At 41.6% G+C, this 26,069-nt stretch overlaps 1 protein-coding gene across 1 annotated transcript in view; it reads right to left on the bottom strand.

Annotated features, from left to right (window-relative positions):
- Positions 1-26,069, bottom strand: part of cacna2d2a (calcium channel, voltage-dependent, alpha 2/delta subunit 2a) — a 667,325-nt gene that overhangs the window by 101,602 nt on the left and 539,654 nt on the right. Inside the window, exons 9-10 of the mRNA XM_028824557.2 lie at positions 15,093-15,143; positions 12,121-12,220 (exon numbers count right to left, since the gene is read on the bottom strand). Coding sequence (XP_028680390.1) covers positions 12,121-12,220; positions 15,093-15,143 — 151 coding nt within the window. The remainder of the gene's footprint in view (positions 1-12,120; positions 12,221-15,092; positions 15,144-26,069) is intronic.

Here is a 26,069-nt window from a genome sequence, read left to right on the forward strand (position 1 = left end):
GGTTGAAAGGCCTGTTCTCTTAAACTAATGTACATTTCTAAATATAATGACTTGTACTTGTTGTTTCACAGAATAACAAAAGATTTACCAGAGAAATAAGGCCAGCATTTGCTGCATGAAGCGGCCACACTTTGTCTCTTTCCGTAATCAGATTCTTTCAACAGGAGTATCTTCCATTTGTAGACACCCACATAATGTGTGGGAGCACAACCTTGGAATGAAGCGTAACAATGTTAAAAGTGGAGTTGTGACATCTGGCAAAGGGACCCCCCCCCCCCTTCTTCATGTAAACAGAAGGGGAGGCCTGTGTTTAAAGTGGCGCTGTTCGGTTTGCCAAGCAGACACGTGTTAAAAGATAATGTCAAGAATGCTGGCTCTGCTCATTTTCAAAATTAAATATGGACTTGAACACATCTGCAACATGAGTCATCCTTAAATGCACCCCCTCATCCCCTGACCATGCAAGTGTTAAAATGGTGGGCAAAGAGATGGAGAAGTCGAGAAAGGGGGTGGGGTTTGTGTTATACTGTCGCTCCTTTCACGTCGGTAAAGCGGTACGAGTCTCCTGTGTGCCCACATAGGAGGAGACATTTCCTCTATTCAAGAAGAAAGTGCAGCCCACTTCCAGAGAGGGTGGTGTTTGCCCCCTTTTCTCCTGGTGGTGTGAAGAGGCCCGGCTGTAATCCTTACAGACAGTGGGGAATTCAATTATTCCTGCCTGCAGGACAGCCTGTCATCTCCACTCACAGGGCGGGAGGGATGGCCGAACAATGAGTACTGTCTGCGCTTTTGAAAATGACTTTGGCATTTTTCTGCATGAGCAAGATTGCAGCGTGGGGCCGAGCAGCTCCAAGGCACTGCCGCCGACGGTCCCCTCCCCGTGTGGACGCCTCCCGCAATGTCACGTAGGCCCCGCTTCTGCACCATGGCCAGCCGAGGCAACAGGTTTCTTGGGAGATTGCCTGTTTGAAGGATTACGCCGATTTTATTGGAGGGACCTGAAAGCTCTGGGGATGTTAACTAGAATCTGAGAGATAAGGAGACCTCATTCCAGGTTTATAATCACTGATCCGCTGTCTGCACGTCTCTCGCTGCCATCGATAGCTCGACATGGGGGCCAGCCAGCTCTAAGCGGGTCTGATTATCTCAGTCAGGCCTTGTTTTATTACCAGACTAAGCAACACCCTTCTTTCTCTCTGGGGAGCCCCGTTTCTCTTTTTCTTTTCATATTAATCTAACCCGTCCATTTTGCAATTTATTTATTTATTTTTTGCCAGCTCGTGAGAGAGAGAGAGAAAATGTCTATTTCAGTCAAGGTCATTTCAATAAGGGATGGAAGACAACCAGACGATAAAACCTGCTCTGGCAAGCATTGCAACAGAAGAGATGCCTGGAGACTATGGACGAGAGCTCAGGCAATTCTCGAATTCGAGTGAAGACATCCCATCCTGCATTCTGGCTCTTTTTTTTCCCATGGACACCACTTCCACTTTCATGAGCTCAACCTCTCAGGTCTGCTTGGCTCCTCAAGTGTTTAATATATACACTCCTTCTCGGCTCATCTCATTAAAGTTCTTCACGCTTAATTTGCAAGGTGCCCTGGTCCAGTAATGATGGGTAAGCACGTAGGGCGGCAGCCACCCCGTAACACTCACCTTCTCCCCTTCACAGGAGCTTCACCTCTGTTTATACAGGCAAATTGAGAGCGTAAATCTAATTTACATGGTGCATCGCCCACCTCATTTCACCTATCCACTTCACTTTCCACAACTGTCAACCAGGTGCCCACTCTTTGAGCCCTTGGGAATCGGGGCTGAGCTCAGCCCGCTCAGTTTCTATGAACCACTGCCCTCTGCGCAGAGCACTGAAGGACAAGGCTCTCCAGGCCTTCATCATATTGTGAGCCGTCAAGCACAAGGCAAGCAAGCACGTACTGTAATTGCCATGCACTCCATGTCTTTTCCGATGCTGCCAACGACACTGTTTCAAATTTCACTACAGAGTTCAAATTTTAATTTCACTTCTCTGTTAGCCCCTCTGGCCTCAGTCGACGACTAATGGTGTGACATTTCCTTGTAAGGACTACCCAATAAATAGCCTGTAATGGAGACTTCCCTATAGAGTGGACAGCTTTCATTATCAACAGGCCTCTTCACTTTTTACACATTTTGCTGTGTTGCATGCCCTTGTGCTAAAATCATCTCAATTCATTTATTTTTCATAATGAGGCAACACTCAATACCACAGAATGACAAAGCGAAAACAGGATTTTAGGAATTTTTGCTACATTATTAAAAAATAAATATCACATTGACACTTGTATTTAGACTCATTACTTTAGAACAATCTGGACGAGAACAGGCCTTTCAGCCCAACAAAGCTCGCCAGTCCTATCCACTTAATTCTAAAAAAACATGAAGTTGAGTTTTGAAAGTTCCTAAAGTCTTACTGTCTACCACACTACTTGGTCGCATATTCCAGGTGTCTATGGCCTTCCTAATGTTTGTGCGAAATTTACCCTTAACAAGTTTCTAACTGTGTCCCTGTGTTCTTGATGAACTTATTTTAAAGTAACGGTCTCAATCCACTGGACAAATTCTCTTCTTAATTTTAAACACTTCAATCACGCCACCTCTTAAACTTCTTTTACTTGTTTAGTTGAAGCCCCCCCTGGCATTGTTTCCAAGCTTCTTACACCTGCATTTGAGGATTTTATGCCATTCTTCTCGGCACATCCTCTCAAGCTCACTCAGATTGGATGGAGACCTTTGGTGGACGGCTATTTTCAGGTGTCTCCAGAGATGTTCGATTGGGGTCAAGCCCTGGCTGGACCACTCAAGAACATTCACAGGGTTGAAGTTAAGCTATTCCTGTGTTGTCTTTGCTTTGTGTTTACGGTCATCGTCCAACTTTGGCCCAGTCTGAGGCCCAGAGCACTCTGGGGCAGGTTTTCCATTCAAGGTATCTCAACACTTTGCTCCATTCGGCTTTCCCTTAACCCTGTCTAGTCTCCCAGTCTCTGCCACTGTAAAACAACCCCACAGTGTGAAGTTGCCACCACCAGACTTCGCTGTTGGAATGGTATTGCACAAGTGATAAGCAGTGTCCTAGACATGACACTTACAATTGGGGCCAGTAAGTTCAATCTGTGTTTTATTAGACCAGAGAATCTTATTTTTTCATAGTCCTTTAGGTGCCTTTTTACAAACTCCAAGTGGGTTTTAATGAGGTCCATAAAGCCCAGATTAAGGGAGTGATTCTGGTAGCTTCTGCCATCTCCACACAGGTGCTCTGGAGAGACCATTGGGTTCTTGGTCACCTCTCTCACCGAGGCTCTTCTACCACAATTGCTGAGTTTGGATGTTGTAGCCATCTCTTGGATAGACCTGCTTGTTCCAAACTTCTTTTATTTAAGAACATTAGAACAATGTGGACAAGAACAGGCCATTCGGCCCAACAAACTTCGTCAGTCCTATCCACCTAATTCTTCTAAAAAATCTAAAACTCTAGCCATGAAAGTCCTCAAAGTCCTCCTTTGCTAAGTCCTAAAGAATTATGGAAGCCACTGTGGTCTGGGGAACCTTCAATGCTGCAGAATTTTGCTGTAGCCTTCCCCACATCTGTGCCTTGAAGCAATCCCGTCTGTAAATTCTGTTCCTTCAACCACATTGCTTGGATTTTGTTCTGATACACACTATCTATGGTGGGACCCTCTATAGACAAGTGAGTGCCTTTAGTAATCACGTCCAATCCACTGAATTGACAACCAGTGGACTCCAAACAAGGAGTCAACAACAACGATCAAGAGAATGGGATGACCCTGAGGCACATTTCAAGTGTCATAGCAATGAGTCTAAATTCTTGTGTCAATGTGAAATTTCAGTTTTTTAATTTTTAATCAATCTGCAAAAAATCCTAAAATTCTAAGCTCCATCATAAAATTGCAATGAAAAAAATCGGGAGTGGACTTTCTTGTATAGTCAGATATGGGGATGGATATTTGAGGAGTAAACTGCAAGACAATGATTATATTTTTATATTATGTACGTTAAATAACCATCAACAACAAATCAAATCAAATCAATAATATATTGAACAATTATTATAAAAATAAAGTCGAATAAATCGGACTCTGCAGGTGCATGAATAAAAAAAAAAATTGAGTATGTGGTCAGGTAAAGTATCACTTCTGGTTGATGGATTTGGCCCAAAAGTTAACACAGATCTACAGTTTTGGTGTAACAACCATATGCCGAATTTCATCCATCTATCTTGTTGCATTTTTGAGTTATCGTGTTCACACATACAGACAGACACACAGACATAATTCCAAAAAAATGATATTTTCGGACTCAGGGAGGTCTAAAATGTCAAGATTCATCAAAATGTGAAGGTCAAATTTTTTCATGATTACTGTACTTTCTCTACACTTTGTATACGAGAAAGTAAAAATGAATTTTACAGGACAAACCTCTGAATCTCATATATTTTATAATACACAATAGTTTTGGAAACGGGTGGATTATTTTTATTGATTACTGATTCAACACAGCAGCCTGATTTCAGTGATTACTTTTCCAGGACTGTCCTATGCACACACTTTACCACAAGAGGTCAATAAATAATTAAAAATTATTAATTAATTCCCTAAAACATTAATTGATAAGGTAACATAACATCTTCAGCTCCATCTAATTTAACTTACAATTTAATTTAACTTACTGTACGTCTAAAAGAATAACTAAAGCAATGTAACCTTACTGTCTAATTGAATACGTAAACCATGAAAAAATAGCTGCATCATTTTAACACGTTGTATGTCCAAGGACCACAATGCTATTCTAAACTCTGTTTGCTTTTGTTATGTCATATAGTGTCAAATTAGTTAAAATGGCAGAAAGATATCACAGCAGACTGAGGTACTTCTCTTACGTGTGGAGCCTAGTAGCTGGAGTGGTCTACAAGTGTGTCTATCTGTCTCCACTGTTGCAGCACTCATTACAACGCAAATTAATTATTAAGCTTCAGCTACCTTATGCCACTAAGCTCCTGAATTGATAACAGAAGTTTCAGCTTTTTATTTTCTATCAGCATCAAGTCTTTTGGTTTCTGTGAAACCCCAACTGCAGTTTAAAACTCATGAACTAGAGAAATTCATTTTGGGTGTTTTTGGAAGAAGCCCTCAAGGTGTGGTTTTTGCAATGAAGAATTTGTATGCTATTCACTACACATGTTTTAATGGGTTGTCCCCAGATGTGTATTCTCACTTGAGAATCACATCTGGCCCTGAGAGACTATGTGGTATCCAGTGTCACAAGGCAGTCAGTTTAAAACTTGGTGGCACACTCTTCTCAGATGTCCCATATTTTTACGTTTAAATTAAACATGGGTGACTCATGCAATTATGATAGCTCTCAGTTTTCTCAACTTCAATATTTTTATCTCAGGTTTTGGTTTTGCTCTATTGGAATTTTGCTCTAGGTTACAGATCCTGGTTAGTTATTCATCTATCCTGCCCTCTCTAATTCCTCTAACATTCTCCGTCTTGAAGTCCGATTACTTTTTTTTGACATTTCCTTAAACGAGCCTTTTTCTTATCTGGCCACAATCCCCCCAACCGGGCTTTTCCTTATTGACCCAAGAGATTGCTTGATTGCCTTGGCATGTGTGAAGGATCAAATCCCTACAAACTCAAGGGAAATCTCTGATTTATATTTGTGAAAGAGGCTAATGAATGCATGGATAATAAAGTAGATAATACAGGACTGCAAATCGAGCGGTCAGCTTTTCCAGTCTACTAGTATCAGATTACAACATGTACCCCTTCCCTTTGGGATTGTTAAAGTTTATTTTAATGACAGAACTGGAAATGTTACCATTGATTTCTAAAATGAAACCTTGGACTTATTTTCATTTAGTTTGTTGAAAAACTCATTTGTGGTAGTTTCGAGGCTGATATTAAATGTAAGTAATACATCTTTATTGAACAATGTTGTGCGTGACTCCTTCAAAGTGGCCATTGTTAGACCTTTTATTTCAAATAAATTATTAAGAATTATAGACCAATTTCAAATGTAACATTTGTTTCTAAGGTTTTGCAGAAAACCATGATCTTGCATCTTAAATCTTTCTTTAAAAAACAAGCTTTATTAAAAAACATTATTAGAAATATCAATCTAGCTCTCACCTCAGTCACAGCACAGAAAGACTCAATTCATGCTGATAAAGATAGGTTAATACGCAGGACATGCAGTTATCTTCACATCTTTAGATGTAAAAGTATTTTTTATCACATTCATTCTTGAAATACTGCATTGGCTTCCATCATTAAATTATAAGGTACGATATGGCTTGGCTTAAGGGCTGTCTCTAGCCCGACAATAGTCCGACACGAACCCTCATTCTAGTTGTGTTTCTTTTTCAGCAATCCCCTTGGTTAATTTTAAACTTGAGGAAGAGACAGAATTTCACCTTTCTTGCTCCCAGCTTACAGAACGCTTTACAGACTGTTAATTGTTTCAAGTCTTAATTTTATTGTTTGGCCTGTTCTTGATTTAAATGTGTTTATTTTGTGTACCTGTTTAAAATCTCATTTTTGTTATTCTTATTATTTACTACTTTTTTTAATAATACTGGTTACATTTTATTTTATCACCTTAGTGGGGGCCTGCATGTACAGAAAGATCATAAAGCCTTGGAACATTGCCCGGCACACCTTTGAATCCGACGGACGGATGGGAGATAACGTCATCCGATCCTGAAAATCCTTCCAACGCAGCGACGAAAATGGCAGACTCTACACATTGGGCCCCCACTCCCAAACTGGCTTTCTTCGTCTGTTATGCAGCGTAAACCGTCATTAAAGAAAGCTAAGTTATTTCTCCTATGTGATTTCTTACAGCTGTATCACTAAGGGAGGGGTATCGCCTTTTTCTATTAAATCTATATAGTTTCGGGTTATGTAACACGCTGCAATTACAAGAGAACTCATTCCAAGAAGGGAGCTAGTGCCCCCTGCTGGATACAGGGTGCTTTTGTTATATTATCTCTTGGTTAACACCTTCACCCGGAATCTTCTACTTTGAATTTTTCAGTTTGACGCTCAATCGTTTGTCCTTTTGGTATTAAATCTTTGCTTTGTGTCAGAGGGGGACATTTTTTTTGTGCACTGGGTGGTTCCATTAGGCACCCATTGTTGGGACTAGGGGGTGAGAAGTTAAAAGGCTGTCTACAGGATGTAAGTATTTGCTGTATTGCAAAGGAGTCACCACTTTGAAGTTTATGGCTGGTTGAGATTTACAAACAATACCACCTGTGATAAGAGAACTGCTGCTTCCTTGGAGGATCCTGGATAATCCAGTTACTGATTGTGTCAGGGTTGTTTGTGGAGGTATTTGCTGTCTTGCAAAGGAGTCGCCCCTTTGAAGTCTGGCCTTGGAGGATGTCTGTATTTACCTGACTTGGAAATATTGGTTTCTAATCAGCATATCTGTACTTATTCATGATTGGTAACAATTCCTTTTTTTTAACTTGTGTTTTCATTAATTGTTAAACCCAGGAAATTCAGATGTACCATTGTTTAATCTGATTGTCCAGAACTGATAATGGCAGGGACTGAAGTAGATAAAAACTCCTGGCAGCAGAAGGCAGGGAGAACAGTCCACAGAAAATGCTGCCAAGGCACTCGAACAGAGCTCAGGGGCTTGCAGGCAGACAAGGGTACCTGGCTGGCACGACGTGAGGCACAAGGACGGCAACACTTCCAGGGAGGAAGCGACAGCTCCACAAAGAGACGTTGGATGTGGGTTCAGCGAGAGAGGGAATCCGCATGAAAGGACCAAGCGAAGCTGACAGACGAGAAATGAGGCGTGCCTAGGTCCCAGCAACACAAGGAGCCCAGAGTGGAAGAAAAAGGAACAACGAAGAAATGCTGACAGGGATTCAACAATTTGACACAACTTCTGTAGGGGAATGAGTGTCAGGGGAACAGAGTGCATCCATGGACAGTTGAACAATTAAGTGTTGGGGTAACACAGTGCACAAACTGGACTCTGCACCACTAAAGGTTGTATCCTCCAATTCTTGTTTTTAACGGACTTTTAGAGAGTGGACTGTGTATTTTCCTTTTAAAAAAAAAAAAGGGAAATTGATTCCTGATATGTTTAGTTTTTGTTATGTTCGTTTATCTTTTTAATGTACCTTATATTGTTTTGTGTAATAGAACTCACTGTTGCTTTTTTCTAAAATTACTGTTGTGTCTTTTATTGTGTGTTTACTCACCGCCCAATTTAAAGAAACCTGTGTGCTATTATTGGTAAATTTCAGGAGTTCCCAGTCTCTTAATAAAACTGGGTGGCGTAGTCGGATATTTTAATGGTGTTGAAGTTAGATTACCTATAAGTGTGACCAGACACCTGTTACATTTGTTTACTGATAATATTTCCTCTTTCCATCCTCCCTGTCCATTCTGTCTGCAAATCTCCCCCCTTACATTGAAAATCTCGGTTAAGCTAAGTAATATTCTAGTCTGGATTTGACCTCTTTGCAACTTTTGTCTTTTTTTTCTTGACCACTGAATGTTTGCCCTTTGCCTTGACTCAAGTGCTTGTAAATTGGGTCCTTTCGGTATCTTGACCCTGCCTATTTATAACACTGTGGGTTTGCCTGCACCTTTTAGTCATCTCCTAGTCCTTTTAAGCCGACTGTCACATTACGTCATTATTTATGTCAGATTTTCCAGCCGAAGTTGCTGATCTCGACACTGAGCCATGTCAATTTAAATGACTGAAAATGCCAAGTATGTCATATTTAGCGACTGAATGCCGACCTTCCAGCATAGTCGTACTCATCGCTTCTTGTGACACGCTGCCTGACAGAGTCGGTGCTGCGCAAAGGGTTAACAGGTACTCCAAGTTCAGTCCCAATCTCTGCCCTTTTTCCGTTTTTCTATTTGGTCGTGGTATGTAAAACATGAGACATCAGACAGTCGAGCTTCTCTTGCGTTTATGAGTTCAGAGGCCCCACATTCTTTATTCTATGCATTGCACTTGTGGATGAGCATTCATTGGTTGTCAGAGCTCTAACCACCATGACTAAAAACAAAATCAAATCTGTTTGATTGAATCGAAGTGAGTCGCTGACTAGTTGGACCGCTTCTCTGGGTATGTCACATCAAGCAACCGGGTTCATGGGAGTGTGGCACCAACGGCCTCCAGCTCGCTAAGACTATGAAAATGGAGACTACGGCTGAAAATCGATGGTAAAGTTGTCAGCTGTGACATGGCCTTTAGTCTCCCTTACACTCAGTGAGCACTAGCCTTTGACACGTTTCTCACAACAGTCAGCACCATGTTTGGGAAACGTTTGTTTAGCTAAGTAAACACCAGATTAAATGCAGAAACAACTGAAGCAAATCATCAGTGCTGCACATTGAGCCATCTCTCACATCGATACGCACATCTTGATGTTTATTTGGGACATTTGATTTTTTCAAACCGCACATTCTTCATTTAATGGCCTGTGCTTCTTTTTTTATGCCTGACCTAAGCTGAAGCCTCAACAGGAAGGCAAGCACAGTGCCACACCATATTACTAAAGAGAATGTTTTAAGGCCCACAGCTTCTATTTCAGTTCATCCCTCCCTCCTCTGGCTGGATTTCTTTTCTTATTTGTAACCGTCATGCTTCATTCTTGCTCTAAAGTATCCCCAATCAAGGCAGGCGTTTGTGATCTGTTGGCATTCACTGTGCGTGCAGCACGAAGGCCTTGGCTTGTCCCCTGCTTCGCCTATAAATCTCATTATTTTCTAATGTATCCCATAGCTTAGGTCAACACTTGATAATATTCTAAGATTTGTTATTTGTTAAGAGCATGCTTTAAAATAATAAATCGTTAAGGATATGATAATAACGTATATATCACAACATTCCGGATGGAATTCAAATGGGATGTCATTAACCGAGTTAAACCTCACTCTTTTGAAAAAGTGCATAAAGATGCAGATTATTTGTAAATGTCGGTGTGTGGCTAATTTTTAGCATTGTGACATTCTCCATTGTACATTGTCATTGAAAGCCATTAATGCTCTAATATTAGCAGCTCTCAGTCACTGCGGGAGATTTCCTACTTTAGTCCTATGTGGAACATTAAAGCACATTTGGAACTCTAAAGCGTCTCTAATTATAATTCTTATAAGGTCTTATTTTCTTTTCTATACTTGTGTCCTTTGCTGAGCAGCCCTCCTGCTGTCCATTAAACTGAATGGTTAACTACTGTCCAGAGCGCTGAACGGTTATTAGGCCGAGAAGAATGGCTGCACTCCAGTCCGGTGAACAGCTAATTGCCACTGAATGTGCTAAACAGCCGAGGCCTGCCCAGGCTGGTGCTGCTCACTGCCAGCAGCTTTACAGTATCAGGCTAAGAAATAAACATTACACCAACGTTGCCAGATTTTCTAAGCTGCTCCCATGTTCTTCATCCTAACCTGTTCTTGCCCGGCAAGTACCATCTAGGAAAAGCTTGGGTTGCTGCTGGAAGAGGTGTTGTTGAGGCCAGCAGGGGGGATCTTACCCTGCTGGTCTAAATGTGGAACCCAATGCCCGAGTGCAGTGACGGGGACACCATGCTATAAAGATGGTGTCGTCCTTTGGATGAGATGTAAAACCAAGGTCCTGACTCTCTGTGGTCATTAAAGGTCCCTGGGCACCCTTCGTAAAGAGTATGGTGTATCCCGATGTCCTGGCTAAACTGCCCTCCACAGCCTGGTCATTCTGGCCTCCTAATTATCACCTGTCTCTAATTGGCTCTCTCTTTCTCACCACTAATAGCTCACGTGTGGTGAGCGTACTGGCACAAAAATGGCTGCCGTTTCATCATCCAGTTGGGTGCTACACATTAGTGATCGTTGTAGTGGCTCCCCGGTCACTATGTAAAGTGCTTTGAGTAGAAAGAAAAGCGCTATATAAATGTTAACAATTATTATAATTATTATTATTTAGGGATGCAGAGTACCTGGAGAAAAACACATGTGGACTCCAAGAGGATGGTGGTTGAGCCAGGAGTCCAAACGACATACTCAGAGGTGTGAGATGGCAGCACTAACCACCGCCATGCCTCCTGTGCTGTATTCTCTGAATTTATAAACTCAATCACATGCACTGGCACAACAGTCAGACTAAAGTACGGATAAAGAATCTTGTTTCATGAGAATATTATCTGCTGGGTAATGTCTTATAGAAAAGTGCAAAACATTTATTTCACTATTAGCATGTAGACTTATTTTACTCAACTGGAAGAATCGTAGCCCACCTCTTTTAAGTCAGTAGGTAACTGATGTTATATATTATTTGAAATTGTAAAAAAAAATCTAATTCTCACTTAGAGGATCTGTGCAAAACTTTATTAAAACCTGGCAGGATCTAATCAATAATATTTTAGAAGAAGCATTTATATTGGGGAGAAAAGGATTCTCTCCCCCTTTTTCTACTCTTAAAGGTTTTACTCTGGCTGGTGGCCTTCCTCTCTTTCTCATGGGTGGCTGTTGATTTGAATTTAGTTTTGTTAAGTTTGACTTGATTGTATGGAACGTTACATGCTTTTAATAAATTCAATTAAACAAACAAAAAAAGTTTGTATTGTGAATGACCTGCAAATAAAGAAAAAATGATCCATCATTTACTAATAGGTATGGTACCTACAGTCTGCAATCGGTGAGACTTTAGACAAAAAGTTTGGTAAAAGATATTTGTTGTTCCGACTATTTTTAACAACACATGCAAAGACACGCACCACTGAAAAAAATGTACCCTACTCTCATCACTCTAGAAAACCTTCCAAGACAAAGACCCTATCTGTCCGCCCCACACAAAGAAAAATGCCTGCTAAATTGCACTGATAAGTGAGTCTGTTGGGGCCAATTACTTTGATATCCTTGAGTTTCCTCAACAGTGCAGCACACAAAGCTCCATTACACCTACCTTGTCATACTTCCTTGGCATGTCAGAGATGGGCTGTAAATCTGATCGAGAGAAAATGGCTGGAAAGTCAAACATCTATCTGCCATCAAGTGTAAGCAATGCAGCTGCACACACACACACACTCTGAGGGCTACTCAATACTTACTGAAGCCACGTTAACATAGTCATCATCAGAAAGGGTGTCCAGCATTTCTGTGACTGAGGTCTTCATCAGCTTCAGTGTGAGGCCGCTTACACTGCCGCTCCTGAGTTGAAAGAGAAGGAAGATAAAGAGTGAGATATGGAGTCGTTACAGAGAGCCCATCTGAGGTGCAGTGTACAGTCACCCAGACACCAGAGGTCAGTTGCAGTGTATGTGAGATAACAATAAAAATAATCATTCTTTACCAGAAAGCAGGAGACAGAGCTGGAGGTAGCAGAGTTAAAGATGCTAAGATATGCATTGGGTGTGACGAGGATGGATAGGATTAGAAATGAGGACATTAGAGGGTCAGCTCAAGTTGGATAGTTGGGAGACAAAGTCAGAGAGGTGAGATTGCATTGGTTTGGACATGTGCAGAGGAGAGATGCCGAGTATAATGAGAGAAGGGTTCTAAGGATAGAGCTGCCAGGTAAGAGGAGAAGAGGAAGGCCTAATCGAAGGTTTATGGAGGTGGTGAGAGAGGACATGCAGGTGATGGGTGTAACAGAACAAGATGCAGAGGACAGAAAGATATGGAAGAAGATGATCCGCTGTGGCAACCCCTAACAGGAGCAGCCAAAAGAAGATGAAGATTCTTTACAATTATATAGCACTTTTCTCACTACTCAAAATGCTCTGGGAGGACCTGGGACGTGAACCCATGACCACCGCACAACCAGACCACAAAGTGTGGTACTACGAGGAGCTGATCCTCGGGTGTAAGTGTTGTATCAGTGAACAAAAGCACAAGATGAGTCCCAGGATTAACTTAATTCTAATTTTGGCTTTGCACCTCTCCTCGGTTTGCTCACTTGACTGTCTGATTGTTCATTAATGGCGCCGCATCAGCAATTAACATCTCAGCCTCTCTCAAGTAATGACGTGCAGCTACACAGTCTCACAAGAAAAAAGCATGTCCATGAGTAAACTTATTAAAAAAAACAATTGTAATCATTAAGCTACATTAGATCAAAATGAGTGTCACTGTCGTTACTGTAAACGTTAATTCACTTTGAGCATACAAGAAGGCCCTGAAATCCGTACATGGAAAGTAATGACGACAAGAGGTGCACGTTAGTAGAACTCTACCTGTGGCATAATTGTCTCTCTGCACTTCCTTTCCCTATTATGTAGATAATACAGTAACAGAAGAATCGATTCATTATGTGCCCAGCTTCTCCTAATAACTGGATTAATCGAACAGTCGCCAAAGTGTATAAGACACCTAGTCAGAGGATGGACAATATTCCTAAAGAGTGCCTCGCTGCAGCGCCAACTTCACAGTACAGTAGAGCCTAAGCGCTGTATAATACATATTGAGAGAGATCTCACATCAGACCAAAGCCAGTCTAATGTGTTTTTGGTGTCATATTTTATTATTTTCATATTTTTTCTGAGCTTCTTTAAATAAGCATTTCACTACAATGTGTGTAATTGTATGTGGCAAATACATTTTGATTTTATACCTCCATAAAACTCTAAAGGAATACAACATGGAAGAAACTGGCAGTGTTCACTTTCCGAACCGGCAATTAAGGATCCCGACTCTGCATCTTTTTATTGAAGGTTAATGGTTAAATATATGTTGATTCACATTTTACTATTTCTTATACGATGCAATTTAATATTTCCATGCATCACTTGGCTTTTTTTTATGGCATTGAGTTAAATATATTTGATTCAGTATCATGCTATACTTCAGTCCAAATCTACTCTCTCTTTATATATATAAAATCCTAAGTCTTAAAGCGCAACAATTTTATGTGATGTTTTAATGTCATGTTTTTTGTCACGCTTTAATTCGGCTTATTTTAAAACCTACATATATATGTTTGATATCATTCTATTCAGAATTTATCAAACTTTAATGTAATGTTGTTAGATTTTCAGATTCTTATTCCATTTTTAAATTATAAACGAAAATATCAAAAAAGTCATGGTTTTCGTCAGTTAAAATGAATGAATTGTTTATTTAGTCTCTTATAAATACTCATCGAGCATAGTGGACCAGTCGGTAAGAGAGTAAATATTTTATTCTCATTTCATGATTTTTACTCTGTTAAATAATAATTTTCTTTTACATATTTATTGAAATTCGTGATTTTTGACTCCAATAATCAATCATTTTTCTTTTGTACATGTACAGATTTTACTACTATTCTGGCCGCAACTAGGGGTCAGCCCCCCTTATATAACTATAAAATACTGTATGGTTACCACGTTTTTCTAATGGCATATAAGTGTTTTTTTTTTCAGGCTCGTAATGGTCGGATGTGTGCAGAATTCATTTACCCTCCATACTTAGACCACCTCATGTGCAGATTTAGTAGACTAAGTTAGTATGCAACTTTGTTCTCCTTCTCCGACATCAAGAAGCACACCGCAACTGCACTTCATCTTCGTCTTGGTTCGCTGCTAGTCCGCAGTTCTGAGGCACACTTCAGCAGCACTAAATCCGAAGGTTACTCGTTACCGTAAATACGGACTACGACCAGATCAGCATGGGAATCAATCCCGCGCTCATTGCACACTGTAACTGAAGCCTCTTCTCTAACTGTACCCCTTTTTGATGAGATCTGAGCACTTGTGAATTCCCACTTTCTACACCATATAACTGGTTTACAATTTAGTGTTAAAGAAATCTACAAGTGAGACTACATCTTGAAGATTGTTGGTCTGACCCATGAATAAGTTGGATTATAAATTACTGTGATTACATCTTGCCTGAAGAAGGGGCCTGAGTTGCCTCGAAAGCTTGCATATTGTCATCTTTTTAGTTAGCCAATAAAAGGTGTCATTTTGCTTGACTTCTCATTACATCCATAATGGCCAACACTGTACCACACCCTAGTACTAAATTACTGTATAAGAACTGTAGCCTGACGTTCACGACAACCCCCTAATACACCCTGTGAGAATTCTGTATGGTTACTTACACGTCCACTATGATGACCATGTCCTTTGGTGAAGAGGCCCCTTGTATGTACCTGGAGAGCAGAAAAAAAGCAGGAATTTTAGAAGCCATTAAAACCCTGGTGAATACAAAGTTTTTAAAAGCCTTAGGCTTAGCGTTTAAAGGCTGACCACAATGACCCAGATATTCCCATTGATTAGACAAGAAAGCTAGAGTAGAAGAAAACGTTTGCTCTTTTGATAAGAATGATTTAAGGATTTGGAAAGGAAGCAATAAAGATTATCGGACGTCTGTACATTGCATAAAGCTTTATGTTAAAAAAAAAGAATGAGAAAATGGATAATGTGTGTGGTTATATGCTTCTGATCATACATGCAACTTTTATTCTCAAATGCTTATTGTGAAGAGGTTTGTAAGTGCCCAAGAGGATAGACGGGCATCCTGTCCTGGATGGAGGAGGATTTCTTGCCCGGCCAAAAAGCCAAAATGGAGGGATGGCCAGATTGCGGACACTACCCAGCTGGGATGCCTTACAATTCCTGTCCTGGCTGGGATACTGGAAGGAAGAATGTACTGGTGAGATCTGGAAGTTCATCCCCCAAGTTAATAGGTGGCAGTGCTCCTCACAAGTAGCTCCAGTTTGGACACACAGAGGGCTGCATTGGAATTGGCACCCATAAGAGCGTCCTTGGGTGACGACAGATGGTGCTTCTGGGAGAGGACCTCTCTGGTTTCCATATGACCTGGAAGTGCCTCCAGCAAGCCACAACGTGCTACTGTAAGTACCCCAGAGTCATACCTGCCATACCTCTAGGAGTCAGAGTCGGGAGGCAGCGGGCAAAACTCACTGGAGGAGAGAAGGAGAGAAGAGCGAGAGAACATTTAAATCTGTAACCTGCGTGTACTGACTGTTATTGATAGCCCTGCATGGATGTAAAATCCTTTAATCTCATAACCACACTGTCACCTGTGGGGTCCCACAAGGATCATTTCTTGGGCCGACCCTTTTTAAGATCTATATGCTACCCCTGGGTCTCATCATCCGCAAGCATGGAGTTTCTACGCAGCTCTATGTGAGACTGGATTTGACTTCTCTTACACCTCCATCAACTCTTTCCTCTTGCTTGGATGAGATTGAGGCCTGGATGTCCAAGAACTTCCTCAAGCTGAACAGCACCAAAACTGAAGCTCTTTTAATTGGCACCCCCCTATCAACTTCATTCCTCTGTAAATTGTATTTCCTTTTCTGACCGTACCATTACCCTCTACCCTTCTGTTACAAATCTGGGTGTCAAGTTAGACTCCCATCTGTCATTTGATACACATGTCCATCACCTTTGTAAAATTGCATTCCTTCATCTCCGAAACATAGCCAAACTCCCTACCTCTACCTCTGTGATGTAGAAAAGCTGGTTCATGTTTTTGTCTCATCCAGACTGGACTATTGTAATGCACTCCTCATCGGATACCCAACAAGAGCCTTCAAAAGCTCCAACAAATTCAAAATAGTGATGCAAGAATCCTGATGAGGGTGCAGAAATATTTCACCAATCCTTCGGTCACTTCATTGGCTACCTATCCACCTCCATATCGAATACAAACTCTGTTTGTTTACTCACCAGTGTATCCATGGAAATGCTCCACAATATCTCAAGGAACTCCTTATACTACAATCCACTACAAGAAACCTCCATTTTACAAATACCTACCGCCTTCGTCCTCCTGTGACCAAGCTTCATACAATGGGTGACCGAGCCTTTGCAGCCGCTGCTCCACGGCTCTGAAATGTCCTACCAGAGAGCCTAAGAACACAGCACATTGTGGGCTGTTTTAAAAACAGCTAAGGACTTTTCTATTTAGGAAAGCTTATTAACAAGAATGCTATCTATCTATCTATCTATAATTATTGTTGTTTTATCTGTTTTTATCTTGCTTCACCTTTGTTTAAACTTTTTATGTAACACTTTGAGATTTATTGCTAATGTAAAGTGCCCTATAAATAAAATGCATTATTATTATTATTTGAACTTGAAGTTGTTTTGGGTCTTGTGCATCTGGGGTTTGGGGGCTCGGTAGCACCCCCTACTGTTCATAACTTATATACCTACCTAACCCCCTATTGAATTACATATATCCTTGTACTGTGAGTAAACATTCTGTCTTTATTGGGAATTTTGCTTTACTGAGAACTTTCAGTTTTTCTCTTGAGGTTGCTCTAGACTAAATAACATAGGCGTGGATGTGTGTAAAAACTGGCAACAGCAAAGAAACACCAAAAACACCTAAAATTAATCAAATGATGGAGATGGAGGAAATGGCACACGTGCTTGCATACCGACATGAACAAGAATGAAGTCACTCAGTTCTGAACACACACACACATCTGAATCGGAATTCTTTACATGGCTTACCCAAATTGGAGTGCCTGTGCGCATTTATTATTCCATTAATTTCCATATGTTGCTTAGCTTTGTGCTACATACTGCTTAAGAATATAAAAGCAAGATTCAGATTTGTGATATCTAAAGTGTCATCCATGAGTTGCACGTGCTGTAGAGATACGGAAGAAGCAGTTAAAAGCAAGTCGGCTAGAATGAAAGCAGACAAAGTGTATTCCTTTAGTAGCCGTACGTGGCTGCTACATAAGAAAGTGGCTGGAATGAAAATGTGCAGCCACTGTGGCCCCTCTGGAAGTTTGACAGTCCCCCGATTTAAACTTTATGCAGGCCAACTCATTGAAGCCGAGACAGCAACACTCACCACTCACCCTTCTGAACAAAAACTATAAAATAAGAGCGCAGCAATTTCTCCATCAAGATGGTGTGCACTATGACAGGAGCTACAGGGGGGAGTCGCGGCAAATCACTTACTGATGAGAGGAGTCAACTTAAGGAGAGAGTCATGAAGGTGAAGGTATTCTCCTTGTGAATTATGGCTCCGTCTATTATGCTTTCTCTGAACCGTGACCAATAACTCTAGAGCAGGGGGTTCTTAACCTGAGGTCTGTGGACCCCTATGGATTTCAGGGGGTCCGTGAGGTTCAGATAAAAATTAACATTTATGTTCACTATAGAGCCTGGTGCTGCTGATTTAGAGTAAATGTAGTAGTAGTAATGGTAGTAGAAAACGTAGTAGTAGTAGATCTGCTTTAAATCTGTCCTCTACAGCGCATCTTCAACCTGAGCCTGGAACAGGGGAGAGTCCCGAGGCTTTGGAAGACATCTTGCATCACCCCAGTCCCAAAGGTATCACGTTCTAGTGAGCTGAATGACTTCCGGCCTGTTGCTCTGACATCACATGTGATGAAGACCATGGAGAGGCTGCTGCTTCACCTCCTGAGGCCACAGGTTCAACACGCCCTCGACCCTCTGCAGTTTGCATATCAGGAGAAGGTGGGAGCGGAGGATGCCATCATCTATATGCTACATCGATCACTCTCCCACTTGGACAGAGGCAGTGGTGCTGTAAGAATTATGTCTCTAGACTTCTCTAGCTCCTTCAACACCATCCAACCTCTGCTCCTTAGGGACAAGCTGACAGAGATGGGAGTAGATTCATACCTGGTAGCATGGATCATGGACTATCTTAAAGACAGACCTCAGTATGTGCGTCTTGGGAACTGCACGTCTGACATTGTGGTCAGCAACACAGGAGCGCCACAAGGGGACTGTACTTTCTCCGGTCCTGTTCAGCCTATATACATCAGACTTCCAACAGAACTCGGAGTCCTGCTACATGCAAAAGTTTGCTGATGACACTGCTATCGTGGGCTGCATCAGGAATGGGCTGGAGGAGGAGTATAGGGACCTAATCAAGGACTTTGTTAAATGGTGTGACTCAAACCACCTGCACCTGAACACCAGCAAAACCAAGGAGCTGGTGAAAGATTTTAGGAGGCCCAGACCCCTTATGGACCCTGTGATCATCAGAGGTGACTGTGTGCAGAGGGTGCAGACCTATAAATACCTGGGAGTGCAGCTGGATGATAAATTAGACTGGACTGCCAATACTGATGCTCTATGTAAGAAAGGACAGCTGGTTATACTTCCTTAGAAGGCTGGTGTCCTTCAACATCTGCAATAAGATGCTGCAGATGTTCTATCAGACGGTTGTGGCGAGCGCCCTCTTCTACGCGGTGGTGTGCTGGGGAGGCAGCATTAAGAAGAAAGTCACCTCACGCCTAGACAAATTGGTGAGGAAGGCAGGCTCTATTGTTGGCATGGAGCTGGACAGTTTGACATCTGTGGCACAGCGACGGGCACTAAGCAGGCTCCTATCAATTATGGAGAATCCACTGCATCCACTAAACAGTATCATCTCCAGACAGAAGAGCAGCTTCAGCGACAGACTGCTGTCACTGTCCTGCTCCACTGACAGACTGAGAAGATCGTTCCTCCCCCAAACTATGCGACTCTTCAATTCCACCCGGGGGGGTAAACGTTAACATTATAAAAAGTTATTGTCTGTTTTTACCTGCATTATTATCAATCTTTAATTTAATATTGTTTTTTTTTTGTATCAGTATGCTGCTGCTGGAGAATGTGAATTTCCCCTTTGGATTAATAAAGTATCTACTTGTCTATCTATCTGCACAAGAGGATTGTATTTCATAATTATAATGAGTGGCCATTACCTTTTGTATAAAAAGGAGTGTTCTTTTTTAGATTGTTTACTTTAAAGTTTAATAATACTTTGAGTATGTCATATATGTATGAGACAATCAAATTTTGATCAATAAAGTGCATTATATTCATTGCATGCAAAGTTGTGTTTCTGTGACTATTTATAGCTTTCATCAGATTCTTAAAGGGGTCCGTGGCTCAAAAAAGGTTAAGAATCACTGCTCTAGAACCTCTTGAGGCACACTAGGTGAAAGGAGGTGTGCAGAAGAAGTTCGGTTGGCCAACCACACATGCTGACAAGCTGCCCAATGGCCAAGGCCTTTGTGTGGCTGTGAAGAGACTAAGCCAGGCTGCCCCCATGTGATCACTGGTGACTTCCTAAGACAGCCAACACTGGATGAGCCGAGTCTGCCTGAGGCTGGAAGTCAGGAGGTGGTGAGGAGTGGGGGGCGGGACAGAGAGAAAAGAAGAAGGAATTCGGGGTGGGGGTGGGGGGGGGGATGAGAAAAATCCAATTATTTCAAATAATAGACAGCCACACATCAAAGGCAGAATTTCCTCAGCTCTCTACATCTATGTGATATTCAGAATTGGGCCAGGCAAACATGAATCGCCTTAGTGTGACTTTCATCCACGTAATTAGTAAATGTTAATTAAAAAGAGAAAAAAGGAGTTCCTTGACGTGGCAGAGAAAACGTTTACCACCATTTCTGAAGATACGGTACATGAGAGACTTTGTCTTCAAAGAGGAAGCGAGCGAGAGGTGAGGATGGTCTGCCTTCTGTGATGTCAGAGCAACGAGCTCCTAGCATTTAGCCAACCAACTGTCTGCTACTGAAGGACCCCAACGGACATCATCCTGGGGTTTCAACTGCTAGTTTTTCACCTTCTTTTCCATATTTTTCAATTGCTGGATGTTTTCGCCAAAGCCTCTCCACTGACAGGCGAATCGTCAGCACAAGCTGAACACAATACAGTAGACAAGACCACAGCGACCCACTTAATGGACACTCACAATAAAAATCCAGATGTGTTGTTTATGCTTGGATTCCACTCTCTAATTAACTTGCATTTCCTGCCAAGTAATGCTAGAGTTTTTTTTTTTTCTTCTTCTTTTCTCTTTTTCATTACCTTCCTTTGAAAATGCCAATTTCAATTGAGGAGCAGCGGGGAAGGCAGGGTGATAGGAGACTGTTTGTGCCACCTGGTGTGGGCGGCGCTCGCATTAATCAGCCGTCATTTGTCATTCAGCCCCTCGAGCTCGCCAATCCTATCTCCAAAATGGACCTCCTTAAATTCCTACTCTGTACCACTTAGAGCTGCTGGGAAATTCCTCCTTGCAAACCTCAACCTTTAGTTGGGGTTGCTTAGAAAACACCGGCCAACACGCATTATGGTGCCTCAAATGTTAGACCTGTTTCTGAGTATATTTGACGGCCCCAGTTTTTCCCCTACCAACTCTAGTTTTTGAGATACAGAGAATATGTCACATCCTAAAAAAAATCAGGATATTTTAATATAGTGTTTAAATTAATATCTTTTAAGCATGAAGGAAACATCTATATATATAATACGCTACCGCGGCTGTCCTTTTGTCTGTCCAGGATTTTAAATCACCTGTAGCTCGCAAACCGTTTGAACTATTGACCTGAAATCTGGTACACATATACTACGTGACGTCTACTATCTGCTTTTGGGGTGATGATTGACCTCCAAGGTTATTCCTCTTTTTATTTTTATTTTATTTTATTGTAGAATAAACTCTCGTGTGGCTAATGCTTCCGGGCAACGTTCTCATTCCCTACCACCTTCACCGTCACTTCCCCTACTTCGTATCTTAAATCATTCTTGAGGCAGATTGAAGACTTAAGTGCCAGCTTAAGTGAAAAATTAAAGAAAATGTACTAAGTAATTGCAACACAAACACTGACTTAATCAGTTTTAACATGAAAGATGCCCATGAAAGAAGAGAAGAAGCAAGCTCATCAACCTCTGAGCAAACAAATGCTAAACGTACAGAGAAAGAGTCTGAAAACTAGGAATGCTCAAGTCAAGTGTATTCACTACACATTATCGTGCAGTGCACCATTACTGGTATTAAATTATTTAAAGTGTACTACATGAAAATCTACTTACTTCATACCAAAAACACAGATTTATCATACAATCTTTCCAGTCATTCGACACACAAGAAGCTCCTTTTTGTAAGACTTCCAAGAGTGGGATATGCCAGGACAATCCCGCCTAAGATTCCAACAGTAGTCTTCAATCATATGTACATCCCATTTCCTCGGTATCTGGCTTCCATTGTTTTTGTGTCCTGGTGTAACCTTTCACCTTGCTCTTTGCTTAAGTCACCAAGGTTCTCTGGAAAACGGTCTAAGTGACCGTGCAGAAAATGGACTTTAATAACACTCGTGTTACAGCCAAGCCTGTTGAAATGATAGAGCATATCCTTGACTAATTGTGTGGAGTTGTCTGCCTTCATGTTACCAAGAAAGTTTTTCACAAGAACAAGTGAAGACCAGCCATATGATTCGATTTCATTCATTGATGTTATGAAATGTGGGTTATTTATAATTTGCCTGATCTGTGGACCATCGAAAATTCCTGCTTTCAGTTTTTCCATGGTTAAGTCCAGGTAACTTATGCACTACGTATTCAATGCATGAACAAATTGTTTCCTCAGGCCTAGCTTTATATGTAGTGGTGACAGTATGATTCTATCTCATGCTACCAAAGGTTCATTGATTACATTTTGTCCTCCAACCACCATATATTCCATTTTCTTGCCCCATGTTCAAGTTTGGCTCTACTATCCCAAAGGCATAAAAAGCAAGGATACTTTGTGTAGCCACTTTGTTGAGCAAGAAGAAAATTAACCATCTTCAAGTCCACAGAAAACACCCATTGATGTTCTTGGTAATTTAACTTTTCTAAGACTAAAGAGATTCTTTTCCCATCCTGGTGGAGTGACCAATTCAATCATATCTAAGAAACTAGAGCTGATGAAGTCTATCCAATGCAATGTTCTGAATCAATGCCCCAAATAACGCCAGGAACAGGCCTAAAAACCAAGACATCAAGAAAAAAAAAATGTTTGTTGGGCTGTGAAATCAATGGAGGTGATTTGTGGCATAAAGTGGTGGACCAAGTAAGAGAAACAAGGATGTAATGTAGAAAAGATAGGCCTTGCCCAGCCCTTGAGTCCTTGGGGTGGGGTGGCCATTGTGACTCTTCAGAGTAAGGGGGTTGGAGGGTAAGTGAATGAATGAACGTGTCTTCACTTTTCACACAGACTCCCAAACTTGAGAAAGATCCCACTTCTCCATCATGAGGACTGGACAGAGAAAAAGGTTTAAAGTTTTGAAAACAACAGTAATGAGCAGGAGAAGAGGTCGGAAACGGACAAGAGTTCATTACCAGAAAAGGTAAGCCAGCACCATTCGTCAGAGCCAATCTAAATGGAATTTTTCTCCTACCACTCATGTTCTTTGCTTCTTCTATAATGTAATGAATACTCTGATAACGAAGTGCTGTGTGGCATCATCTTAGTCAACCTGCACTTCACAAGCACTATTGAGCAGCATCTTTGGGTTTCTTGCTTGTTCTGAGGCCAGACATTGAGCACACAGAAGTTACCACATTGGAAACACAGGAGATGACAACAAACAGACTTGGAGTGAGGAACTGGATGGCACTGTTTTTGTGGAGAAGTCCTCAGATGCCACTGAATAACTTTACTTCCAACTTCCACGATCTTTACTGAATGTATGGTTTCGGGTTTTTGACTTTGAGACAGAGGTGTGTTTTTATTAGGGCTTTCCACCCAGATTTAGCTATTATTTACTATTCATTTCTACTTATCTGTTGCTATTATTCTATTTTAATAAATACTGCTCTGCTTTTCTTTTGTCTGCATATCTTGAAGGACTGAAGTAATAAAGTAGATACAGGAGACCTGGTGGGGAGAAATGCTGCTTCCTTTCCTCAGAGGGTTAGCAGGCCGAGAGAGAACGTTTCCACTGACCCCTAAGCACAAAGCTAAGTTAACACAGGAATGACTTAAGGATATGTTCTTGAGTTGCTGAGAATTGAATCGAACGAAACATCTCTGGTGAGACCTGATGGTAACTGTCCACCGATGGTTTCTATCCAGTCTGACAGAGCTTGAGAGGATCTCTCGAGAAGAATGGCAAAAAATCCCTAAATCCTAGAAGCTAGTCACATCAAACCCAAAGAGACTCCAGGCTAGAATGGGCAGCACCAGACAGTAATGGTTCTGAATATGTGTGTCTATGTTATATTTATGTTTTTCATTTTAATGAATTTGCAAAAATGTCTAAAATCCTGTTTTAGCTTTATCATTCTGGGATATCGAGTGTTGTTTGATGAGGGAAAATTAATTGAAATGATTTTAGCACAAGGCTGCAACATAACAGAATGTGTCAAACGTGATGCCACTGGATGTAGACACTACAGTTAATGAGCAGAGTGAAATATGTGATCTCATCACCTCCATGGTAGAAGGTGTTTGCTACATAGAAAAGTATACAAATAAAGCTGTCACACACATGTGATTGGGAGGCAGCAAGAGGGCCTAAATAATAGAAATAATAGTAGTACCATGCCAGACCAAGGGGTGGCAAGCTGCACTAACTTTCTCTCTCCATCCTCTGCAGTCTCGCTCTGGGAAATCCTACTATGTGCCAGCACTGTTGATGACGTCACTTCTGGTCCCGGCCCTATCGACGACCTGGCGCTATTGAGGATGTCAATTACGGTACTGGCACCATGAATGACGTCTCTTCCGGTCCTCGAAGACACCACTTCCCGTTCTAGCGCTATGGATGATGTCAATTCCAGTACCGGTGCCATGGATGATGTCTCTGCTGGTCCCCGAAGATGCCACTTCCGTTTCCGACGCTATGGATGACGTCAATTCTGGTATCGGTGCCATGGACGATGTCTCTTCCAGTCCCCGAACATGGCACTTCCGGTTCTGACGCTATGGACGAGGTCACTTCTGGTCCCAATCACATCGCTTCCGGTTCCGGTCCAGATAACGTCACTTCCTGTCACGGCCTTTAAAACCGCCATCTTATCAAACCAAAATCAGTTCTGTTTTGGACTTCAACCTGAACATAACCCACCAAAATTAACCTTTTGCAACCAGGGCACAATATATGGGTGGCTGCAACAAACCTTTTTTTGATGTACTCGTGTCTTTCTTGTTACAAAGCATAAAGATAATGAGACTTCCACTTGCACACATCTATCCCTGCCTTGTTCTGAGCTCTCGTGTGTCCTTGGTTAAGATCATGACTCTTGGAGCGAGTCTGGCCCTGGCTCATTGGGAGTCCATGATGGGTACCGACTGTATATGACTAACTTAGGGTCTCCCTAATAGTCTCTGACTCTTTGCAGGTCATTCCAGTTGTCCATGAATCACCCTGACTGTGTGACAGCCTCACTGCAGTCATTTGTGAAGACAGGCGCCTTTTGCAGACAATCAGTAGGAGATTTCGTAAAAAATAACACAGAAATGACACCCGCCAGCTACAAATGTCACCCTCCTCGCCAAATGTCATGTAAGAATAATAGAGCTTCACATTTGAAGACTTCCCTTACTAATCCTCACAATTGCAAAAAGGGCCATTTCCCGCTCTGTTCTAAAGGGGAAATAAATGTTGCCAGTTTATTACTCTCCTCATATCCAATAGAAAGAATTATGATTACAATCCATCATTTCAGAGCTTTTTTCATTAGAGCAGTCACAATGGCAGATGGCTTTACATTGAAATAATACAAAAAGGAATATTTATTAGACATGTCGTCGGAGGGCGGTAGCGTGGGAAGCAGGACAGTGGGCTTTGGAGGAGATGGTAAGGCAAGTAGGATCCACACCCGGCAAGAAACTCCACTGCATGGGAGCCCAGAGAAACCAGCCCTTTGCTACGTACCACATACTCTACTGGAGCCAAAAATCCATAGGTGTGTAGCTGCCTGCTGCCCTTATGGGCTTCTCCCTGCTAGCGGTGCCCACATCCCCTCATCCTACACACTTCTCCGTCTATATACACTGCAATAACCCACCCAGATGCTGCAATTGAGAAACATTAATAATTGATGGTGGAGTGACTGGAGACAATTAAGTGCGGCAGTGGAGGGACCATTAATTTTCAGTAGAGGGGGGCATACGTAGCCAAGGGGAACCACTCGACATGGGCAGGTTAATTGTTTTTCATTTTCTTGTGCTCTTTTTCAAAAGGGTCTCATTTAGTCTCTCTTAGCCTCTATTTCCACCTACGCGTTTCTCAAAAAAAAAAAAAACACATACTTCTTAACCTGCTTAATCCAATTCAGGGCGGAACAGA

Source organism: Erpetoichthys calabaricus, chromosome 18, assembly GCF_900747795.2.
Source record: "Erpetoichthys calabaricus chromosome 18, fErpCal1.3, whole genome shotgun sequence".
Taxonomy (NCBI): domain Eukaryota; kingdom Metazoa; phylum Chordata; class Cladistia; order Polypteriformes; family Polypteridae; genus Erpetoichthys; species Erpetoichthys calabaricus.